This window comes from Symphodus melops (assembly GCF_947650265.1).
Source record: "Symphodus melops genome assembly, chromosome: 11".
Lineage (NCBI taxonomy): Eukaryota > Metazoa > Chordata > Actinopteri > Labriformes > Labridae > Symphodus > Symphodus melops.
In genome coordinates, this window is record NC_136701.1 from 1,706,844 (window position 1) to 1,728,318 (window position 21,475).

The 21,475-nt window shown below is 42.5% G+C and overlaps 2 protein-coding genes across 3 annotated transcripts; both read left to right on the forward strand.

Moving 5' to 3' along the window:
* Positions 1-1,096: 1,096 nt before the first annotated feature.
* acat1 (acetyl-CoA acetyltransferase 1) lies at positions 1,097-9,680 on the forward strand. Its single transcript, XM_079355720.1, has 12 exons — positions 1,097-1,253; positions 3,250-3,297; positions 3,385-3,502; positions 3,696-3,791; positions 4,590-4,690; positions 5,705-5,848; positions 6,171-6,321; positions 6,404-6,499; positions 6,616-6,729; positions 7,274-7,338; positions 8,069-8,226; positions 9,344-9,680. Exons 1-12 carry the CDS (start codon positions 1,203-1,205, stop codon positions 9,462-9,464), a joined length of 1,263 nt encoding a protein of 420 aa, XP_079211846.1. The 5' UTR covers positions 1,097-1,202; the 3' UTR covers positions 9,465-9,680.
* A 3,332-nt stretch (positions 9,681-13,012) lies between these two features.
* tmprss2 (transmembrane serine protease 2) lies at positions 13,013-21,245 on the forward strand. 2 transcript variants are annotated; one of them, XM_079355538.1, is made up of 15 exons: positions 13,013-13,135; positions 14,192-14,235; positions 15,375-15,437; positions 15,582-15,780; positions 16,684-16,776; positions 16,869-16,985; positions 17,071-17,200; positions 17,856-17,972; positions 18,724-18,764; positions 18,905-19,073; positions 19,205-19,380; positions 19,509-19,604; positions 20,382-20,524; positions 20,638-20,790; positions 20,960-21,245. In XM_079355538.1, the coding sequence occupies exons 3-15, from the start codon at positions 15,417-15,419 to the stop codon at positions 20,966-20,968; spliced, it is 1,464 nt and encodes a 487-aa protein (XP_079211664.1). In that variant the 5' UTR covers positions 13,013-13,135; positions 14,192-14,235; positions 15,375-15,416; the 3' UTR covers positions 20,969-21,245. The 2 variants fall into 2 exon arrangements, with proteins under 2 accessions (XP_079211664.1, XP_079211665.1); XM_079355539.1 differs by lacking the exon at positions 13,013-13,135 and having other exon boundaries at positions 14,152-14,235.
* Positions 21,246-21,475: the final 230 nt, after the last annotated feature.

The window sequence follows — 21,475 nt, forward strand, 5'->3', positions numbered from 1 at the left end:
CTGCTTCTTTATCATGCCTCTGGGTTTCTTGTCATCTTAATGTCACTCGAGCCTCCAGTTGGATTTTATAGTGACCATATTTGGACAAAATGGAAGTTTTAGTTTGTCAGCACTTCCTGGATTTGAGTGGGAAGAGAGGAGAAGAGGAAAGGAGGTGAGGGAAGAGGGGAGGAGGTAATTAACACATTCAATACATTTCTCTAAAACATGGTTCTGTCCGGTTATTTCTCATCTCATCGTGCAGATTTATGCGGATGTGGATTTTTCTCATAATTTTCAGTTTGACTAAATTCTCTGAAGTGAAGAAAATTGATGAGAAATCCTTTTGTACAGAGGAATTATCATCTCCACGTTCTTTAGTATCAATGTAAATTATTAGGTCGCAAGATTATAAACACCCATGTGATGTGATGTGAGCACAAAGATAACAAGAAGGAGAATAAACCATCAAAACACACAAAAATGTGATTAATCAAGTGTTACATAATCTGATAATCTGCATTCAATTCAACTAAATAAAAACTAAATTTGCCCCTGAGGGGCTTTTCAAAAGGCACACGAAAATGTGTCATACTACAATTTAACCAAAAATAAAGTGTCAACAAAAGTGTCAACATGAAAGCACAAAAGTTCAAACACAAAATTACAGAGTTAAAAACAAAAAAGAAGATATACAGTAAGGTGACCGTGATCGAACCCTTTGTTGCATTTCACTGGAAAGTGCTAAAAGCTCTAAAAAGTAGGACGACCAACAACAACAACAACAAGATACGAAATCGATGGGAGATGGAATAAAAATACCCGTTGTAGATATGACAGGTGATTCTTTATGTAATTATTTCCATTTGAAGGTTTTGGTAAGAATATAGTTAGACTATAATTAAAATTGCATGAAAGTGTGCTAATTAAAACGAGTGTTTGTTTGTGTCACTTGGTTGATGCATAAAAATGATTCATCACCTTAAATTCTTTTAGCTCATCCCTGACTATACTTTTTAATTCCTTAAATTTGGAATAAAGCGTCAAGTTGTTTAATTTCATCGTTAAACTTCAATAACCACAATGCCTTGCGAACGATGACGTCAGGGAGCACACCTCTCGCTGTGATTGGCTGACGCGTCCTGCTCTCTCGGCTGCATGGCTGAAGGTGAAGCGGGCTCAAAGTGAGTGTGTGTGTCACGGTTTCCTGTCTGCGCTTCGACATGTCATCCAGTGGACTTTTAAACATGCACGCACGTGCCTGTAAACACCTGGTGAGTGAGGGAGTCAACACTTCCGGTTTAGTTTTTCTGCTTTGTTGTTATTTCTCATTATTTTTGCACACGAAAGCGAGATTCAGCGACAGTTGTGCTAGCTGTAAACACAAGGCCCTCCTCTCTCCTCGCATTAAAGCAGCTGAGCTAACAGAGTTAAATGTCAATGTTAAAACGTCAATGATACAACCTGAGAGCCGCTACAGGTGTGTTTTTATCAGACACCTTCATATCACACGTTTTCTAACCGAGTCTGCTTCTCATTAAAGAAAGTCAGCACAACACACAACACACTGTTGACTATAATAACAACAACAGCAGCTACAGCAGCTTGCTTTACTGAACCTGCAGAGAGCCTCCATGAGGTCAAGAGGTCATGAGGTCACCTGTGACAGGTAAAACACGTCGTCGTAGATCCCCTGCCTGCTGTTTTTTGCATAAATGGTAAATGGACTTGAGCTTGTATAGTCTTTTCTAGTCTTCCGACTACTCAAAGTGCTTTTTACACCGCAGATCACACCTACCCATTTACACTGAAGGCTGGTTATATGCCCATTTTAGTAACTAATTCCATTCACGCCACATTCATACGCATTCAGACGCAGCAGGGGGAGCAATTTGGGGTTGGGTGTCTTGCCCAAGGACACATCGGACATGTTGCTCGCAGGTAGCTGGGGATCGAATCCTCGACCTTCCGATTGAGGGATGACGACTCTACCAACTGAGCCACAGCCGCCAGGGGGCTTGTCCTTCTCCGGCCTGAAGAACATTTCCCATGCACACTTCCTTCACCTCTTCAGGAGCGATTCCTGCACACTAGAGCTGCAGCTATCGAATATTTTAGTAATCGAGTATTCTATCGAATATCCTGTCGATTAATCGAGTAATCGAATAAATCATACTTTTGCTTAATTAAGTTTTAACTCGTCTTGGGTCGTCCCTACAAACCTGCTTCTTTGCAGTTACCGTGGTAACGCCTGCTTGTTACAGCCAACCACCTCTGCTCTACAGCTGCTGATGATGCTCACCATATTACTGACAGGGTCCCAAATAAACTTTTTGATTCACTGGTCAATGTGGCAGGTAAATTAAAAATACAGGCCAAACATGTTTTAATGGCTGAAATAACAAATACTGTTTTGTGTAGCCTACACATCTGTTACAGTACATTTAATAGAGAAAGCATTATGTTCTGTTGAATCAATCACAGAATCAATCATTATGTCAGATCAGGAGATTGAGAAACTTTAAATATATATTTGCTAAATTATTATTCCACAAACAAGTTCTGTGTTGATTTAGCTTTGAAGACATCAGACATTTCATATAATCAGCCTGTTCATTATTAAAAGTGTATCTCTGTCTGCTCCTGCAGCGCGTACATTCAGCACGCTCACAGACTACAGAGACCATAGACGTGTCTATGACAGAGACTGTGAGAGGACGTTGCTATCGTTATGTTAGCTGCAAACACGGAGAGAGTGAACGGAGAAAAGCCGACCATTTGACCGGATCACGTGTTCCCGACTGGGTCGTCTGGATCACGGATCAACTGTGTGCTGACTAAAAGTTAAAAGGGGCGCGCCGCGCTCGCGTGTGCGTGTTGAAGTGTCTGTGTGTCAGAGAGAGGAGCAGGTAGCTGCAGCTACATTAAACGTGTTTTATACTCATACCAAAGTTTTGATGACGCAAAAAAAAAAAAAAAAAAACTTAACGAAGCCTCGAGGCAGCAAAAATTCCTCGATGAATTTTTGTAATCGAATTATTCGAGTTATTCGAGGAATCGTTTCAGCTCTACTGCACACAGGAAACAGGAAGTCCAGTCACTGAATAAAGACAGCCTTTTAATTTCTGATGCAAACATTGAAACACTTTAATCAGAGTAGTTTTCAAGTTGTCGTTCAAGAGCAGAAAACACTGGAAGGATTACTTTGGTCATTTCCTTCTGTGTCAGGATGAGCGTTTTGTGATTTGAATTCTTGTGCTTTTTTTTTAGGCTCACAAGTACGTCTCAAGAACGTACTCATCTCGCCCTTCGCTCAATGTAAGTTCAGTGACAGATGCATGATAAATAAACGGCACACTTTGACAGCAGATTTTAATTTCACATTTTTAATCTCATCGGTTTCAGGAAGTCGTCATCGTCAGCGCAGTCCGCACGCCGATGGGCTCGTTCAGAGGCAGCCTGGCAGCCGTTCAAGCCACGACGCTGGGCTCCATCGCCATCAAGGGAGCCATCCAGAAAGCAGGCGAGTTCAGATGGTTCATTTAGTCTCTACCTGTTCATCATCATCATCATCATCATCGCCTCCGGGTGAAGTGTGGCTCAGATAAAATATGAAAGGAAACAAAGGATGTTAGGTTTACTCTTTTTTTCCGAGCGTGCGACTTTGAGAAGGCTACGGATATTCAGTGACTTGACTTCCTGTTTCCTGTGTGCAGGAATCGCTCCTGAAGAGGTGAAGGAAGTGTACATGGGAAATGTTCTCCAGGCCGGAGAAGGACAAGCCCCCACCAGACAAGCTTTACTGGCAGCAGGTCGGTTTCCTCTCACCTGTCATTATCACAAATACGACATCATAGTAATGAAGTTATCATTCAACTGCTGCTGACTTTAAGAACGTGTTTCTGTGTTACACCTTTAACTGGCTCCTCCATGTTTGGATAAACTAACATTGTGCTCTCCTTTGTTTTCATTTTCATTTCTTCCATTTTGTTTGTTTGTTTGTTTTAGGTGCATGAAATAAATAAAATAATAACAAATAAAAAAACAGGAAGTACATGCAGCTTAAACGGCAAGTAAATACAATAAGGAAACGATAATTTAAATGGTATAATCAGTAAGATAAAGCTAGTAACAAATAATCCTTACACATGTTTTTTAGTCAACCTGCTCAGACGCTTTGATATTTCGAGAGCTAACTAAAAGCAGCCGACACCTTCAATGTCTACATCTGTAATCTGGATTATAACCACACATTTTTTAAAGGTAATCCCTTTACCAGTTAGACGTACAACGTGACAGTACACAGATACAATGATCAGACTGATGAGACATATTAAGAGTGAACACAGCCACTGTGACGAGGATTCAGGAGACGGGATGGAAAATGAGCAGACTGAAAGTCGTGTCCAGAGATGAGATTTAAAAGAAGGAGAGAGAGAGAGACGTCTGGAGGGAGGGGGAGGGGGAGGGGCTTAAAGGTGCTGGATCCACTCAGCCTGCATCCAAGTCTACGAAAGAACCCCGGCGTGAACTAACTTTAGAAAGATTTTAAATCTATATATAAAATATAACTGATATAAACCCTCGTCTGTCTGTGATTGTGTGTGCAGGTTTGACTCTCGGCACTCCAGCAACAACCATCAACAAAGTGTGTGCGTCTGGCATGAAGTCCATCATGTTGGCAGCTCAGAGTCTGATGTGTGGACACCAGGTAGATACAGGACGACACACACACACACACACACACACACACACACACAATCTGAGCTCTGAAATGATGGTGGTTTGTTATGAGTGAAAACAGCTTTCGTCTCCATGTTGTTGATTCTGTCCAGAGATTATACAGACGTGACTGTGAGAGATCTGCAGAGTGAAGTGAGCAGCCAGTATGTCCTCCTTCTAACTTTAGATTCTGCTCCTGAATGCTCTGGATTTGTTTGGACCAGAGAAGGTAGGCGGGGCTTTGAAGGCCGTTTTGGACGCCCCTGGGTTTGCCAGATATGAGAGCAGTTTTCAGGTGAACAGGTGTTGCAGCGATGGAAGCGGGCAGTGGAACTGCTTCAGATAGAAGTGATTGTACCCGAGCTAAAAAGCCTCTGCATGTTTCTAATAAGCTCCAGCAGCAGAAAGCTGCTCAAACTAGGATCAGTGTTGGATTGGGGGAGGGGGGGGCAGCTTTCTCCAAAGTTTTAAAGTCAGACTGCAGTACCCATCTTGAACACTAGGTGTCAGAGTTACACATTATTCTTTTAAGACTGAAATCTGTGCTTTCTTTCTTCGAGTATTTATTTTATGGAAGGAAAAATAAATAAATCACATCGCACACGCTCGCTCACAGGAATGTTTGTTTATTTCCGGGCAAACTTTGAACAACAACATGTTGACGTGTTTACATCCTGACTTCACCCTACATTTCTTCCTGCCAGCAGCCCAGTTAAATCTGTGTGTGAGGTCATGACGCCGCTCCACACTGTCAGACTTCATTCACCGCCGTGGATGTGTTTAACATTTTACACCGCGTCTTCCACTGCTTCCTGAGAGACTGTAGGTGGCGCTCACAGGTGTGTGTGTGTGTGTGTGTGTGTGTGTGTGTGTGTGTGTGTGTGTGTGTGTGTGTGTGTGTGTGTGTGTGTGTGTGTGTGTGTGTGTGTGTGTGTGTGTGTGTGTGTGTGTGTGTGTGTGTGTGTGTGTGTGTGTGTGTGTGTGTGTGTGTGTGTGTTGTCAGGATGTCATGGTGGCAGGAGGCATGGAGAGCATGTCCAACGTACCGTACGTGATGCCCAGAGACACCCCGGCCTACGGAGGAGTCAGGATGGAGGACCTCATTGTCAAAGACGGCCTCACCGACGTCTACAACAAGTTCCACATGGTAACCACCCAACTCCATCCACTTCCTGTTGACGTGCTCGGGGTTGTGCTCAGACTTGTTCTGGATTCTGGAGGGAGAAAAATCAAAACAGTCAAAATATCCAAGTGGATTTTTTTTTTCTTTTTTTACATATTTGAACGAGGGCTTTGTGAGCTAGAAGACTCACCACTTGTGATGATAATAATAATATATTTTATTTGTAGAGCACTTTACATTTGTAAATCTGTAAAGTTCTGCAGATTTGTAAAAAAAAAATTAAAAAAGAAATTAGCCAAAGTGAGCTTCATCTCTGCTGCTTTGTGCGTTTGACCGTCTCCAACAGGGAAACTGTGCAGAGAACACAGCGAAGAACTCCAACATCAGCAGAGAGGAGCAGGACGCGTACGCCATCAGCTCATATAGCCGGAGCAAAGCGGCGTACGAGGCCGGCGTGCTCGCCAAGGAGATCGTCCCCGTGAGCATTCCACAGAGAGGTGAGGCGGCGCTCTGGGCCCGCCGACCTTCGCTCTTCTATTCTGCACAGCGTGTTTGAGTTGCGTTTGGTTTTTTTTAAAGGTAAAGCTGATTTGGTGGTGTCCGAGGACGAGGAGTGGAGGAGAGTCGACTTCAGCAAAGTTCCCAAACTGAGGGCCGTGTTCCAGAAAGAGAACGGTAAACACTTTTCACCCTTCAGCCAATCACACTGTGCTTCTGCTCTGCTGCTCTTTAACTTTATTTACAATCACACTTTTCTGCCCTCTACATTATTTATTTATTTATTTATTTAGGAACGGTGACGGCAGCAAACGCCAGCACGCTGAACGACGGAGCAGCAGCTCTCGTTTTAATGACAGCAGACGCTGCTAAGAGACTCAACGTCACGCCACTGGCCAGGGTGGTGTGTAAGTACACGCACACACACACACACACACACACACACACACACTCTGAAGGCCTTTGCACAGTGAGTCTGTGAACGTTACAAAAACTTCGTCCTATGCAGTGAGGATGATTTTTTATTTTATTTTATTTTTTTCACTCCTTCAAAAATCGAAACACTCAACACAACACCACAGGAGTGAGCAGAGTTTCACCTGGTGATGAGGAGCTGCAGATCACCTCCAGGTGTTTGACTGAAGCCGTCGACCCTGAACAGCAGCTTCAGTGACACAACAGACGCAGAGATGATTTTAGAGCCGCAGACGGGAGATCGTATTTTCTTTTAAATGTGCGTCAAATTCAAACAGGAAAAAAAATAATAATAATGATGCATGATATACAAAACGCCCATCTAGAACCTTCTCTGAGCACAGACTCATTACTCAGCTTGCTGTAAAGTTGATTTTAAAATGTGCATGAGTCTTTCCTCTTTCCCTGACAAACAAGATCTTGGTAGTTTTTTTATAAACGAGCTGTTTTAATCGGTCATTGTTTGTCTGTTTTCAGCTTTTGCTGATGCTGCTGTTGCACCCATTGACTTCCCCATCGCTCCGGCCTTTGCTGTGCCGAAGGTGAGTCTCTGCAGGGATCGCTCAGAAACAGGATCCTTCTTCTTCTTCTGTCTAAAACAAGTCCTTTAAGTTGTTGTTTTTGTCTTAAGTCCATATAATATCTCGTGAAAGTGTGAGGCTCTCTTTCTGTTTGCAGCAAAGGAAAAAAAAAAGATTTCCGACTCGTGGCTTCAAATTCTGCAAACACAGCGACACCTGGTGGCTCGCTCGACACATGGCAGCAATGAAAGACTGTAACCACAGCATTAAACAAAGATAGATACTTCATTGATCCCGAGGGAAATAAAAAAGAAGCTTTTCTTCGTACTCGGTGTGAACTCAATTCACCTCCACAAAAAACCTTAAAAACCCGTCGACTGGATCTGAACATGCACGCAGTGTGGTTCTGAAGTCGATGCTCGGTCAGCATGTTTTAAAAACATCTCTCAAAGAGCTGGAGACAAACCTCCAGCACTCGTTCGCTCAGATTTACACGCCGTGCGTTCTGCCATCGTTGGTTTTTGATTGGAGCGTGCTGAAGTGGATGAAAGCACGGGTCAGAGTGAGGGATGAGGTTTTTATTCGTGTGTGTGTGTGTGTGTGTGTGTGTGTGTGTGTGTGTGTGTGTGTGTGTGTGTGTGTGTGTGTGTGTGTGTGTGTGTGTGTGTGTGTGTGTGTGTGTGTGTGTGTGTGTGTGTGTGTGTGTGTGTGTGTGTGTGTGTGTGTGTGTGTGTGTGTGTGTGTGTCTCAGGTCCTGGATGCTGCAGGCCTGAAGAAGGAGGACATCGACATGTGGGAGATCAACGAGGCCTTCAGCGTGGTCGTCCTGGCCAACATCAAGATGTTGGACATCGACCCTGCAAAGGTCAACGTCAACGGAGGAGCTGTGTCTCTGGGACATCCAATCGGGTGAGTCGCTGAGAGGGACTCGAACACACCGTGTGGGTTGAGACGTAGAAACGTGTCTCCGACCTCCTCTTTCTCGGTTTAAGTCCAGTAGATTAAAAACAAAGGAATGGGTGACAGGAACGACGGACAATAACACATGTTGGGTACAGATGGCCTAGCGGTCAGGTCACATCCGATGTACGGAAGAAGACGGCCCTGGTTCAAGTTTCTTTCCCCACATCTCTCTCCGCCTAGTTTATTACATCATCACCCGTCCTGTCAAATTAAGACAAAAAAATCCTCAAATCTTAAAAGAAAAAAAAGTAACTTAAACCTTATAAAGCGTTTTCTGCAGGTGCTTATCCTGAAGATCCTATCTGCATTGATCTATAATCAAAGACACAGAAATGTTTCACAGTTCTTATCATCAGGTTGTTTGTTCTCTGGCGATCGTGTCGCGCTGCGTTAGCGCTGATGCTAAAAAGCGATGTGCTAAAAACTCGAGTGACCTGGAGCCCGCCGTGCCGCCGCTCTTCTGTCGATTGATGCAAAACTAAACCTCCAGGTTTCCTGTGACGAACCTGCAACAGCAGAGAGAGAGAGAGTGTGTGTGTGTGTGTGTGTGTGTGTGTGTGTGTGTGTGTGTGTGTGTGTGTGTGTGTGTGTGTGTGTGTGTGTGTGTGTGTGTGTGTGTGTGTGTGTGTGTGTGTGTGTGTGTGTGTGTGTGTGTGTGTGTGTGTGTGTGTGTGACGTCACCAGCAGCAGTGTGACAGCTGAGCAGCGAGCTGTTTGTCCCCTGTACGCAGAAAGAATTCCCACTATCCTTAAACAGAACCGTTTGTGTCGGACAGTTTTCAGGAACATGAAGCGCTGACGGAGATTTAAAGAAAATAAACGTGTGCTCTGTGTTTGTATCTTTTGCACTCATTTCCTGAAAATAAGGTGAAAGATTTCCACTTTTATTAAAAGATTTGTGAAGGTCGACTACGCCTGTGCACAGACGTGTTTCTGAGGCGGGGTGAAGCTCGAACAGGAAGTGATCCAGCATGGCTCAGATGTTAAAGTCAATCTGAACACAGCTCCTTTAATGTTTGTCCAAACATGAAGTGATGTAGACTCTGTTTCTCTTCTGTGTCAGGATGTCTGGTGCGAGGATCGTGGGTCACATGGCGCACAACTTGAAGTCGGGACAGTATGGACTGGCGGGCATCTGTAACGGAGGGGGCGGAGCTTCTTCTATTCTCATCCAGAAACTGTAGAAAAACGATTGTAAACTTTACTCCTGCTGACACACACACACTCTTCAGTCTGTGACACTTTTAAAACCGGCGGCCTTCGTCACACACTCGACTCGCCTGACGTCATCACGCCAGTGTTTAACACACTCCTTTGTTTGAAACGTTGTGCAAAAGAAGAAAGGATTAATATTTAACTCTGACTTGAAGTGGTTGAATAAATAGTTTTTGAATTCTGAATTGTTGTCGATGTTTTCTAAAGGATCTGGAACATTTCCACTTTCAGGAGGTTCGATTTTTCATTTTTGTGAATAAAGATTAATGAACCTTCTTAACACAGAATTACGCAACAACAAGAACTACCATTAGCAGTCATTTCGACTGCTCGAACATAATTTGGATTATCAATAAAAAGATCTAAGAATTAATTGGTGGAATAGGTAAATATACATCAGGACATTAAATGAAAACTATAATGATTGAGCGTTTTATTTATTTTATTTATTTACACTATGAGACATCACTCTCTGAACCTGCTCCTCCGTCTGAATCTTCCTCATCAAGGCTAAAGCTTCCATAGCTGTCATTGTCTTTTTACTTGTCATTTTTGTCTCTTGGGGTTAGAGTAAAACTATAAAAAGGTTTTAGCTTCACAGAGGATAAAGAACAAACAGCAACAGAGCAGGAAAAAGGGCGGGAAAATGTAGCATATTAAGCCGCCTGTAAAAAGCATGCAGTCAATTTGACTGCTAATGGTAGTTTGAGGTAGTTCCACTCATATCTCATTTGTGTTTTGAATTGTTACTGATAAAACAATGTTAGAATGAAATGTACACACATTTAGGAAAAGTTAGGGTCCTATAGACTGGTATAGTAATGACGTATTTTTGTAGGCCAACCCGAAAAAATGGCGCCGGTGGTTCCTACGAAAATTCGCCTATGGGATTTTTGCATTGGATTTTGGATCATTGCAGAAAATAAGCTCTGTGTCAACACACGTTTCTGACGCGTTGCTGTGTTGTTCAGCGGGATAATCTTTACAGATGAACATCATTTATATGAAGTTTGAAGAGTTAATGCAGCCCAGAGAAGTAAAAAGCTAACGTTATGCGCTAGCGAACTACACCGCGGTCGATTTATAATGACATCATGACCGTTATGCTTCATCGATCTAATCAGTGGATTTGACAAGCTAGCTAAACGTTAGCTTTATAAGTTGTTTATTATTCTAATATTTACAAGAGCACTGAAAAACATGACTAGAAACTGTAAGGAGGATTAGGGAGAGAGTTCCCGGCGTGATGACGTTTAATGTCTGTGACAACCACTGTAGTCTCAGTTAGCTACTCGTTAGCAACCGCCATTTAAAGTTTGTGTAAAAACTTTTAAAGTCACAAGTGGGGTCTTAGCTAACGTAGTTTATCTCTTCAGCTTGTGTTAACCACGGACCTTATTTCAGGTGTCTAAACACAAACCCATTTAAAATCCACATTGACTTTTAGAGTTAGGAACCCATGGCGCTAAAATGCTAACTCACTTCGTGGTTATAGGACTCAAAACTACACCAGTCTATTGGTACATAGGTTTTTTTTAAAAACAAGTTATGACGTTTCGAATTTTGAAAACAGTCAAAATGACTGCCTGGTAGTTCAAGTTTTAATGTAATTATTAAAAAAATAAATTCTATCAAACAACTGTTTTGTTCAAGATGGCAACAAAGTGTCCTGGCTGTGGATCAGTGGTAGACTCGTTTTCTAATCCGAAAGTCGGGGGTTCAATCCCCAGCTGCTGCAGCAATGTGTCCGAAGTGTCCTTGGGCAAGACACTTAACCCCCAAAAAGCTCCCGCTGCTTCGTCAGCGTTGTGTGAATGTGATTGGTTGCTTGTGATGGTCAGTTGCAGCCTCTTACATCAGTGTGTGAGTGTGTAGGTGTGACCTGTGTTAGAGTATGTACCATCTGTTGGCTGGGAGCGGGTTTGACCCTCATGCTCCTGAAGCTGATGACCATATAAAGCCACATCTGTGACCTCTCCAGGTTTGGAAAAATCCTCATCATTTGTCTACCAAGTTATTAGAAACTTCATTCAGTATGAACATCCATCAGCGTAAAAAGCAGGTTAAGCCCATCGCAGTTAAAGGCTCTTTTACAGCTTGGTGTGGCTGCAGCTTTTAGACTAAAGACAGTTTGCATATCAAACCCAAATGGACGTCAACATCTGCCCAAGAGAGACAGAAGACTGAACGCATACCTGTGTGAGAAGGTGGATCAGCTGTTGACTGAGTGTGTGTGCGCGGGCACAAGTGTCCTGCTCGATGATCTGAATCGAGTCTAAATACCTGTGAAACTTCAGTGAGGGACGGCACGACTCTGCTGCTTGAGCTAGCTTCAGGAATAGATGGAAATGAATCTTTAAGATGTAAAGATTCATCTCTCTCTCTCCCGCCCGCCCACGGTGCAGCAGGTTGTCATGATGAGCTCCTTCAAAGCAAATAGAAGGTAGTGAATTGAACTGTATTTTGATTATTAATACTCGAATCCAGGGGTCTCCAACCTTTCTTCACCTGAGAGCTTCTTTGAAATAGTGAAAGTCACTAAGAGCTACTTTATTCACACAGCTGTTGTTTGTGCACGTGTGAAACTGCAATAATCGATCAATAACCTTAAACTCACATCAAGGTAAAAAAACAAAACAAACATATCTGCTTGAAGCTGTTTTTACGAGCCAAATATATGTATAGTGGTAAAAAAGTGTATTCACTGTCATCTGATTTTAAAGGAGAGCTACTTTAGCTTACCGTTAGCTCCTAAGCTAACTGTTGGAGATCCCTGCCCAAACTCACACACAGTTAAAATGCTTTCTGTTGAAAAAGAAAAAAAACAAAAAACAGTTTAAAAAGGCTCATCTCATAGTGATGCCTGCCGTCGTTTCATAGACTGAAGGGGATAAAGACCTGAGCTTTCCTGTCTTCTCCCTAACCAATCGAAGCTGAATCTATTGAGAGAAAAAAGTGAAAAGGTTAAGTGTTTATTATTTTGGTTTTATAAAAAAAAAAAGTTAAAGTTTGGAATAAGTTGCAAACCCCCTGTTCTGATTATTTCTTATCACACTAAGAAGCTGTCTGAGTCCTGCAGTGATTTATTTGTCAGAGAAGCAAACCGGCCATTTGTTTCTCTGTTAGTCCTGTTTCCACGGAGACTGTAAACAAACAACATGGCTGCAAAGTCATCATGACTCATTATGTCACTTTTGTTTAATTATTTTTTTCTTCCTATTTAATTAAAAAATATATTTTTTTTTTATTGTTTCAGGAAGACGTCATACACGTTTGGTTTAGTTTGCACGAAGGATGAAAACACATAAAGAGTAATGATGGCTGGTGATTGGATGACAGGCTCATTAGGTCATCAGTTGTTTTTGAATGAATGATATGATAAAGCTGATGGTCTGTAAAGTCGAGCGTGTGAATCCAAACTGTGTGGGAGCTCTCAGATCTGAACTCTACGCAGCAGCTGCTTCAGTGTTTTGTGTGTTTATGAAAATGTTCCAAACCGACAGCAGCCCTCGCTGTAAATCAGTGTTTGTCTCTCTTTGTCTGAACCGTCACTGTCAGCATTTATAGGACGGCTCAAGCAGGAACCAAACTGCCACCTGTGACCCGATTTACACCTGCAGGTCCGAGCATGATGAGACAGGTGAGTGTGATTGCACAACAGTGTGTCAAATGAATAATACCTGTCTACACAATACACCTGCCTGCCTGCCTGTCTGTCTGTCTGCCTGCCTGCCTGCCTGCCTGCCTGCCTGCCTGCCTGCCTGCCTGCCTGTCTGTCTGTCTGTCTGTCTGTCTGTCTGTCTGCCTGTCTGTCTGTCTGTCTGTCTGTCTGTCAAAGGAGAGTTTCTCTGTACATTTTGTTCCACTTCGTCTAACTGGACGTCTCTTTCCTCCCGTCACTTTGCTCTCCCTCCAGTGAACTCAAACACACAGTTAAAGATTAACGTCGTCCTGTGGTCGTCGGCATTTTGAATGGACGTTACTGATTAAACAAACGCTGCTCTTTAGGAGAAACAACAATAACACACACAGAGGGAGAGCCAAGTCCAATATGCTTTTCACTCGACCTCTTCCCTTTGAAAGACTCGAGCTGGATGATTTCTGGTATGTCAAACAAGCATGCGTCATCCCTGCTCCACGCCACATTGTTCTTCCAATAGGAGGGGCAGCAGGATGGCTTTGACTCATTACTTTAAAGAAACTGCCAAATGACTTATGGGACGTTTTAATTTCCTTGATGAGATGCAACATTTGAGTGCTGTATGTGAAGACAATGCAGATTCAATGAGGAGACACGAGCTTTGCTGAGGGCGTCGACTGTTTAAAAAGGAGATATTGATTCATGAGAGTCAAACATCATGTTTGCTTAACCTCTTATATAATTCAATATCAAAAGTCCACTCATTATTCTTACCTCAAGTCCTGAGCTGACACAATGAGTTAGAGTTTTGCAGTTGGTCGATACCTGCAGTCCGTTCACGTTAAGTGTTGTGTAAACGCAGAGACTGAAAAGAGGCTGGCTCGTGCACACGGGAGGGAAGGTGTGGTCATGGCTGATGATTACATGGAGGAATGGAGAGAGAGCAGGAAACAGACAGAGAGAGAGAGAGAGAGAGAGAGAGAGTGCAGGAGAGACAGGATAACTGAGCGCTGGAGGAATTTCACACAATTCGATCCGAGGTTTTTTCTCCAACAGGTGGAAACATCTTCTGTTACCTCAAAGTGAGTCTGCATACTGAGGTGAGCTTTTTGATTTTATAGCAATGTGTGAACAGGTCTTAAAGACTTCTGCTGCTTGTTTGTCAAAAGTTACTCAGCGTTTGTTCGGCTGTTATTATTATTAATATTATTTCTATTATTTGATTTCATCAGGTTGTTTCCATTGAGATTAAGAATCTCTTTTCCACGACAGTCATAGTTACTGTTTTTATGTTGCTGCAAGAACCCAAATCTTAAAAAGAAAATGTTTCTAGTTTGTGATCAGAAATATCTCATGACCCTGATTATAATCCAGACTCACCTGAGAGGTCAACATAAACCTCTGACTTTCAGAGAAAACAAGTAAACACCTGCTCTCTGAATAATGGAGGACGCTTTGATGTTTTTACTCATTACACGCAAATCAGACCTTTTTTTTGTTGCTTTTTTTTTGGATAAGATGTTTATAAGGACGTGTTTGGTATTGTTTTTTTTATCATATAGTTATTTGTTGTGCCTTTAATTGAGAGATATAGGACAGTGGATACAGTCAGAAACCGTGCAGAGAAAGAAAGTTCATAATGGCATGCAGGGAAGGAGCAACAGGTTGGATTTGAACCCAAACCGCTCCCTGAACGTGCACTAACCACATGGCGACCCCTGCAACAAGATTTATTTAAACCAGAAATGAACAAATACAGTTGCTATGATTTGACTTTTTTTTTTAGTGTGCTCTTACATGCTAATAAAAGCTAACGAGGTTAATAATAACGTTGATTCAGATTCCAATCAGACTGTTTTTTTTTATTATTCTGAAGTACATTTACATATACGAGAAATTTGTCTTGGTGTGTTGGTGCAAAAGAAAAAGTTATAAAATAACAAGTACTTACATAAAATAAAATATGAGAAGCAATTACCAATATATGAAATAGACTAAAAAAATAAATAAAAAAAGTCAAATATAGAGAAAAATAACAATGATGGTCATGCTCAGAGTGTTGCTGGAGCTTTTTGAGTTCGTCATGCTAACAGTTAACTGTATTTTGTTAAAGCTTTAATTAATCATACACTGAGTCCAAAGTGTGTGTGTGTGTGTGTGTGTGTGTGTGTGTGTGTGTGTGTTATAACAGGACCAGTTCTTTGTGAATGGTTTGATGTTTAATTTAAACTTTGTCCAGGTGTGACGTTCGACCTCCCTGCGCACTGACAGCAGCTTCATTATGAATATTAATAATAATCAGGTAAGTCCAGTAACACCTGCACATTTTCACCCATCGCCTCGTTTTTTCAACTGTTCACACTTTTATATAAATCTCTTCCCATGTTTGATCTGTCAGTGTGAAGCTATGTGTGTTACCTGGCTGATCTCGTCACTGTCCCTGCAGGCACATCCTCATATCTATGACAACACCGCGTATCGCCCCGATGAAGTCAGACCCCCTGCGTACAACCAGCCAGCACAGGGTAGCATGTACCCTCACCTCCCTCAGCAGACCCCGAGCTACATCGCCACCTCTCCCAGTCCCATCAACACTCACCACACTGTAGCACCTGGAGTGCCTCCCAACACGGGACAAAGGAAAGGTACAGTGATGTTTGACTTTGTGGATGATGAGCAAATATTGACCTTTATTAAATCATAATACAAATATCCACTCGTAAGACTGAACACATACAATGTTCGAGCTCGGAGAGTCTGGTTTAAGAGTCAAGGAGAGAGAGAGAGAGAGAGAGAGAGAGAGAGAGAGAGAGAGGTCACACAGGTCAGACTCCTCGTCTCAGGGACTTTGGCCTCTGTACACGAGGAGCCTCTTATTTTTTATTTAAAAACTGAACAAGAGTCGGACAGAACACGTCACTCTTTCACAAATAAAACCTTTTAGACTCGACCGATCAACCTTTATTTGTGCAGCACCGATACATATCCACACAAGGCCTTACTCTTTGTTAGATTTTATACAAAGTTAATCCGTCACGAGCGCCAAGCAACATGTGGTAAAAGTTCGAGAGGTGAGGAAAACTTCCCTTTCAGGGGCAGAAACTTTGTGCACGACTCAGCCGAAGCCGAGCAGAACTTGAAAGATGAGATTGGGGAAGAGGAAGGAGGAAGGGACGGGGGTGTCCATAGCAACAGGTCGTCCCTAGCAACAGGTCGTCCCCACCAACGATCCAGAGGAACCTACATACATTGATGGATGCTGTTCTTACTTTATGACTCTGTTTTGATACGACTGGTTTATCTTTTACCGCACCTCATTTTCATTTCTATTTAAGTGTGAAATTGGTGCAATAAAAACCATGAAATGCTAATGTAAGAATTTAAGACTGTGTCTGACCTTTGAACCTCAGTGTGTCGTGCATTCAAAGTATTTACATGTGAAGATGTAAATCCGAAAAGCCTGCAATTTGCATTCTGTTGTGTAACACCAGAAAAGAAACGCGTATCAGTCGTCCTATCAGTGAATCTTTTTGTGTCTCGCCTTGCAGGGAGAAAGAAATGCAACTTTAAAAACGCCCTGTGTGCCACTCTGTGTGTGCTCGTCGTCCTGGCCGTTATCGCACTGCTGCTCTGGTACTTCTGTGAGTTTATGCAAAGGAGTTTAAGTCACCGCATGTAATATCATCACATACCTGTGTGTTCCTGTATTTATGTGTACATGTGTTTGTTTCAGTGTATTACCAGTGTTTACTGGGGAGGTCGTGTCGGACTGGAGGGAAGTGTCTGAGTTTGTCTCAGTGGTGTGACGGAGTGAAGGACTGTACTTATGGAGAAGACGAAGCTCAGTGCTGTGAGACATTAAAAAAAAAACCCTGAACATCAAACACAGTTTATGAAGTCGACGCACTAAAAGCTTTGTTCTGTCTGCACCACAGTTCGTCTTCGTGGGACGAACTTCCTGCTGGAAAGTTTCTCCTCCGACAGTCAGAAGTGGATGCCGGTGTGCGCTGAAAACTGGGACGACAACTATGGGAAAGCTGTGTGTGAACAAATCGGATACAAGAGGTGACGCTCGTCTTATGATGATCGTTTGTGCTACAACCACTGTAGTAGCACCAGACAGACAGAAAAGGTTAAAGGTCACATATTGTGCACAATACACTTGTCTCTGGTCTGTCTACACTCCCCCACCCCCCAAAAAAAGAAAAGGAAAGTCCGTCTTCTGCCTGCTCCACTTTTCAGAAAACGTGTGCTCAAACAGGCCGTTTGGAGATTTTCCCTTCATGACATCACAAAGGGCAGTAGCCCCTCCCCCAGGTGGGTGACACTCCCACAGCTAGGTGTTTGTTCTGCCCTCTGAGTCTGCCTTCTCACCGTAAACAATAGGACATGGAGCGAGAAAGCAGCGAGTACACCCGAGCCCTTCCAGAGAGGGGGCGTGGTCAGACACAGCTCATTTACATATTTAAAGCTACAGACACAGAAACAGCCTGTTCTGAGCAGGGCTGAAATAGAGGGGTTTATAGACATGATCAAATACAGGATCAGAGTGGATTTAGAGACATGTTTTGGGGGCACTCTGAGGTGTATTTGAACTTGTTGGAGAGGAGGATAATATGTGATCTTTAAGGCTAAATGTTATGAGATTGTTGCAGATGTCGTATCAAATCAAAGTTGGCTGATATTCTAACTTTTTTTCGTTCATGTTTTCATCTCACAGGAGCGATTACGTGTCTTCCGCACAGACCTCTGCAGGATCTGCGGCTTCTGACGGGTACCTGATGCTGAAGTCTGAAAGTCACCACGGCTCACGCATACAGTCGCAGCTCGAGCACAGGTAACACAACCGTGACTGCAGGGGGACCTGTGATAGCATTGTTCTATAATTACATGAAGATGTGATGAACGATAAACAAACTAAATATTTAAGTTTGCATATTGGCCCTATAGGTCTGCTGTGCGGCTTGTTTCATACGCCATCATCCGTCAGTTTTTAATATGTCACAGTAGCTGTTCTTTTTTTATCACATGGATAGCACTGATTGTCATCGCCATGAAACCAAACATACACTTCATATCTCTATCTGTCCATCTACGGGTGCAGGAGGGCAGGATTACATGAAGCCACATGTAGAGAATGTGTGCAAGAAACTGCACGCTAACAAACCTCGGGGTTGACAGCTGTGGAGACATCGCTGCAGTAAAACAACTAAATGTGTTAATGGATCCACAAGGGCATAAAACAAAACAAATTCCAAACATTCTTGATAACTTGCTCTTCATCTGATTGGACAAATACTGTGAATCATTTCAGTTTGCAAGGCTCCATCACATGTGCTTGTAGTACGTAGACGTGTGTTCTTAAGTGTAGTAGCATGACATGTTTGAATCAAATCTATCAAATATAAAAAAAATAATTAAATATTTTTTTATTTATCTATTTTTTTTACTTTTGGGGACTTCAAGGGCTCTGTAGCAGTCCATATATCTACTATAAGTGTGAATGATACAATAATATTATTCCTTTTATTGTTTTAGATTTGCTGCTTTTTTTAATCCTTTTTTTTTTAAACTCTTTTCTGTTACAGCAAGAGTTGCTCAACAACCGCTGTCAGACTCAACTGTATCGGTAAGTTTCATCTAAACATGATTTTTTGTTATCTGTTGTGTTTTTTATTATTATTATTGTACCCTATCTCTGAAGGATGAACCAAAAATCTGCCATGACTGAACGTTTTTTTGTCTCGTGTGCTCGTCCGTCCTCCGCAGGATGTGGTCAGAGTTCAGCAGCACCCAGCTCTCGTATCGTTGGCGGTACGGAGGCGGTGAACGGGGCCTGGCCGTGGCAGGTCAGTCTCCACTATTTTGGTCAACACGCTTGCGGCGGCTCCATCATCAGCCCTGAGTGGATCCTCTCTGCTGCACACTGCTTCCAGGAGTGAGTCGCTGCACCTGAGCAGCCCGTCATGCCATCAGCTCATTTGTTCTCTTTCTTCTTATTATTATTGAATTTTAACAGGAAATAATCTGACATTTGCATTCTCCCTGTTTGTTATTTTCCCCACACAGTGGGAACTCCGACGCTAGGCGTTGGCGAGTATACTCCGGTGACGTGAGCTTGATCAGAATGAACCGTGTTGGTTACAAAAGTGTCCAGAAAATCATCAGTCATGAAAAGTTTGACACGGCAACAAACGACAATGACATTGCTCTCTTAAAGCTCACTTCACCTCTGACTTTTTCAAGTACGTACCAGCTCATAAAAACTCCAATTTCATGCAGTAAATATCAATATGAGCTGTGAGTTCATTCCTGCAGCGAGCCTTAAGCATATGTGTGTGTGTGTGTGTGTGTGTGTGTGTGTGTGTTCTAGATACGGTAAGGCCTGTGTGTCTGCCCAACGTGGACGTTGTCCTCTCTGCTGAGCGTCAGGCCTGGATTACAGGATGGGGAGCCTTACGCTCCTCTGGTGAGTCAGATGGTTCTTCTTAACCAAGGCTTTTATTTTGAAACTTTCGCAGTCAAAGTTGTTTAAAATACAATGAAGTGAGCGGTAGAGTTTCTAAAGTTACTGCCACGTTCGACATTTACGTGTTACTCCAAAATACAAAACAAAGCTAATGTAGTTCAGCGCCCTGAGCCGCCGTGCTCATCGATGCCATTTTCTTCCTAACTGACCAATCAGAATGAAGGCGGGGCCAGACTTCCAACATCAGCTGTCGTCTGACTCGTCCTTTTGAGGGTTTCATTTCCAGGTGTAGAGCTGCTGAGACATTGTTTTCTTCGTGACGTTTCCTCAAATTAAAGAAAATATTTTTCACATTAGTTTCAGTTAGCTACTCGCTAGCAACCGCCATTTAAAGTTCGCGTAAAAATTTTAAAATTCACAAGTGCGGTCTTAGCTAACGTAGTTTATCTCGTCTAACAAAACATCAACATCTCTTCAGCTTGTGTTAACCACAGACCTTATTTCAGGGGTCTAACCACAAACACATTCAAAATCCACATTGACTTTTAGAGTTAGGAGCCCAGGGCGCTAAAATGCTAACTCACTTCCTGGTTTTAGGACTCAAAACTACACCAGTCATCTCATTTCTGAGCACTTTTCGTCCCTGTAGATTATTTGTTGAAACGTTTCAAGGTTCAGCTGTTTTTAGGGACTTGATGTACAACAATAGAAGAGTGTTTTTTTTAATGCATAACTAAGGGAGCACAATATCACTTTTTCTTTTTTTTTTAATCACAGGATCATCCCCTGACATAATGAATCAGGCTCAAGTGACCATTTACAAAAGAGAGACCTGTAACCAACCTCGGGTGTTGGACGGGGAAGTCAGCGAGACAATGATCTGTGCCGGCAAACTGGAGGGAGGAGTCGATTCGTGTCAGGTGAGTCTGAGACTGTTGTGTCTGGCCCTCACACACACACACACACACACACACACACACACACACACACACACTTACACTAAAGTATGTTATTGTGTCCTTACCTGCTGCAGGGTGACAGTGGAGGACCCCTGGTGGTCAAGGAGGGGAATGTATGGTGGCTGGCAGGGGACACGAGCTGGGGGATCGGATGTGCTTGGAGGAACAAGCCAGGAGTCTACGGCAACGTTACCTACTTTATGGACTGGGTGTATACACAGATGCAGGTACGGTCTGACTATGAGACACAGATTTAATTCTCTGTAGCGTCGTATGTGTGCAGTCTGGACAAACCTCAGACTTTCAATAAGAAGTGGACTCGTAGTTTCCCATGATTAGTGTCATCAACGGCTTTAATAAAAGTGGTTTTTTTTGTTTCTTTTTTTATCTCCACAGAACGAGTGACTGATGAGGTCAACATGAAGATAAACCTCTTTTATAAATCAGAAGATAAACCACTTTTTTTACTTTTTAAACTATGCACTTTAAATCTAAAGCTCTGAGGAAACTGATCAAGAAGTTGTTGTTTTTTTAATACAGAGCAGAAATAAATCAATTATAAATTAATGTATAAATTAAAAGGATGCAATCTTGAATTTTTTTTTATATTCAGATTAAATGTTTGTTTTGAACAGAATCAAACTATTTATTTGCATTAATAAAACAACATTTTCTCAAAGAATTTCGGTTTGAGTTGTTTTTCTTTACTTATCTGCTTTGAATCAACCATTTCAAGCTCGGTTTGACTCTGACTGCAGAGCATAATGCACACTCCACAATGTACCTGCAACACATGGATCAACATCTCTTTTATTGGCAGAAGATTCACTTCCTGTTTCCACCTACTTACAATAAACGAGGCGCTGCCTGTGAGCTGGAGCTGCTCTCATTTCACGCATCATTCTCACTAAC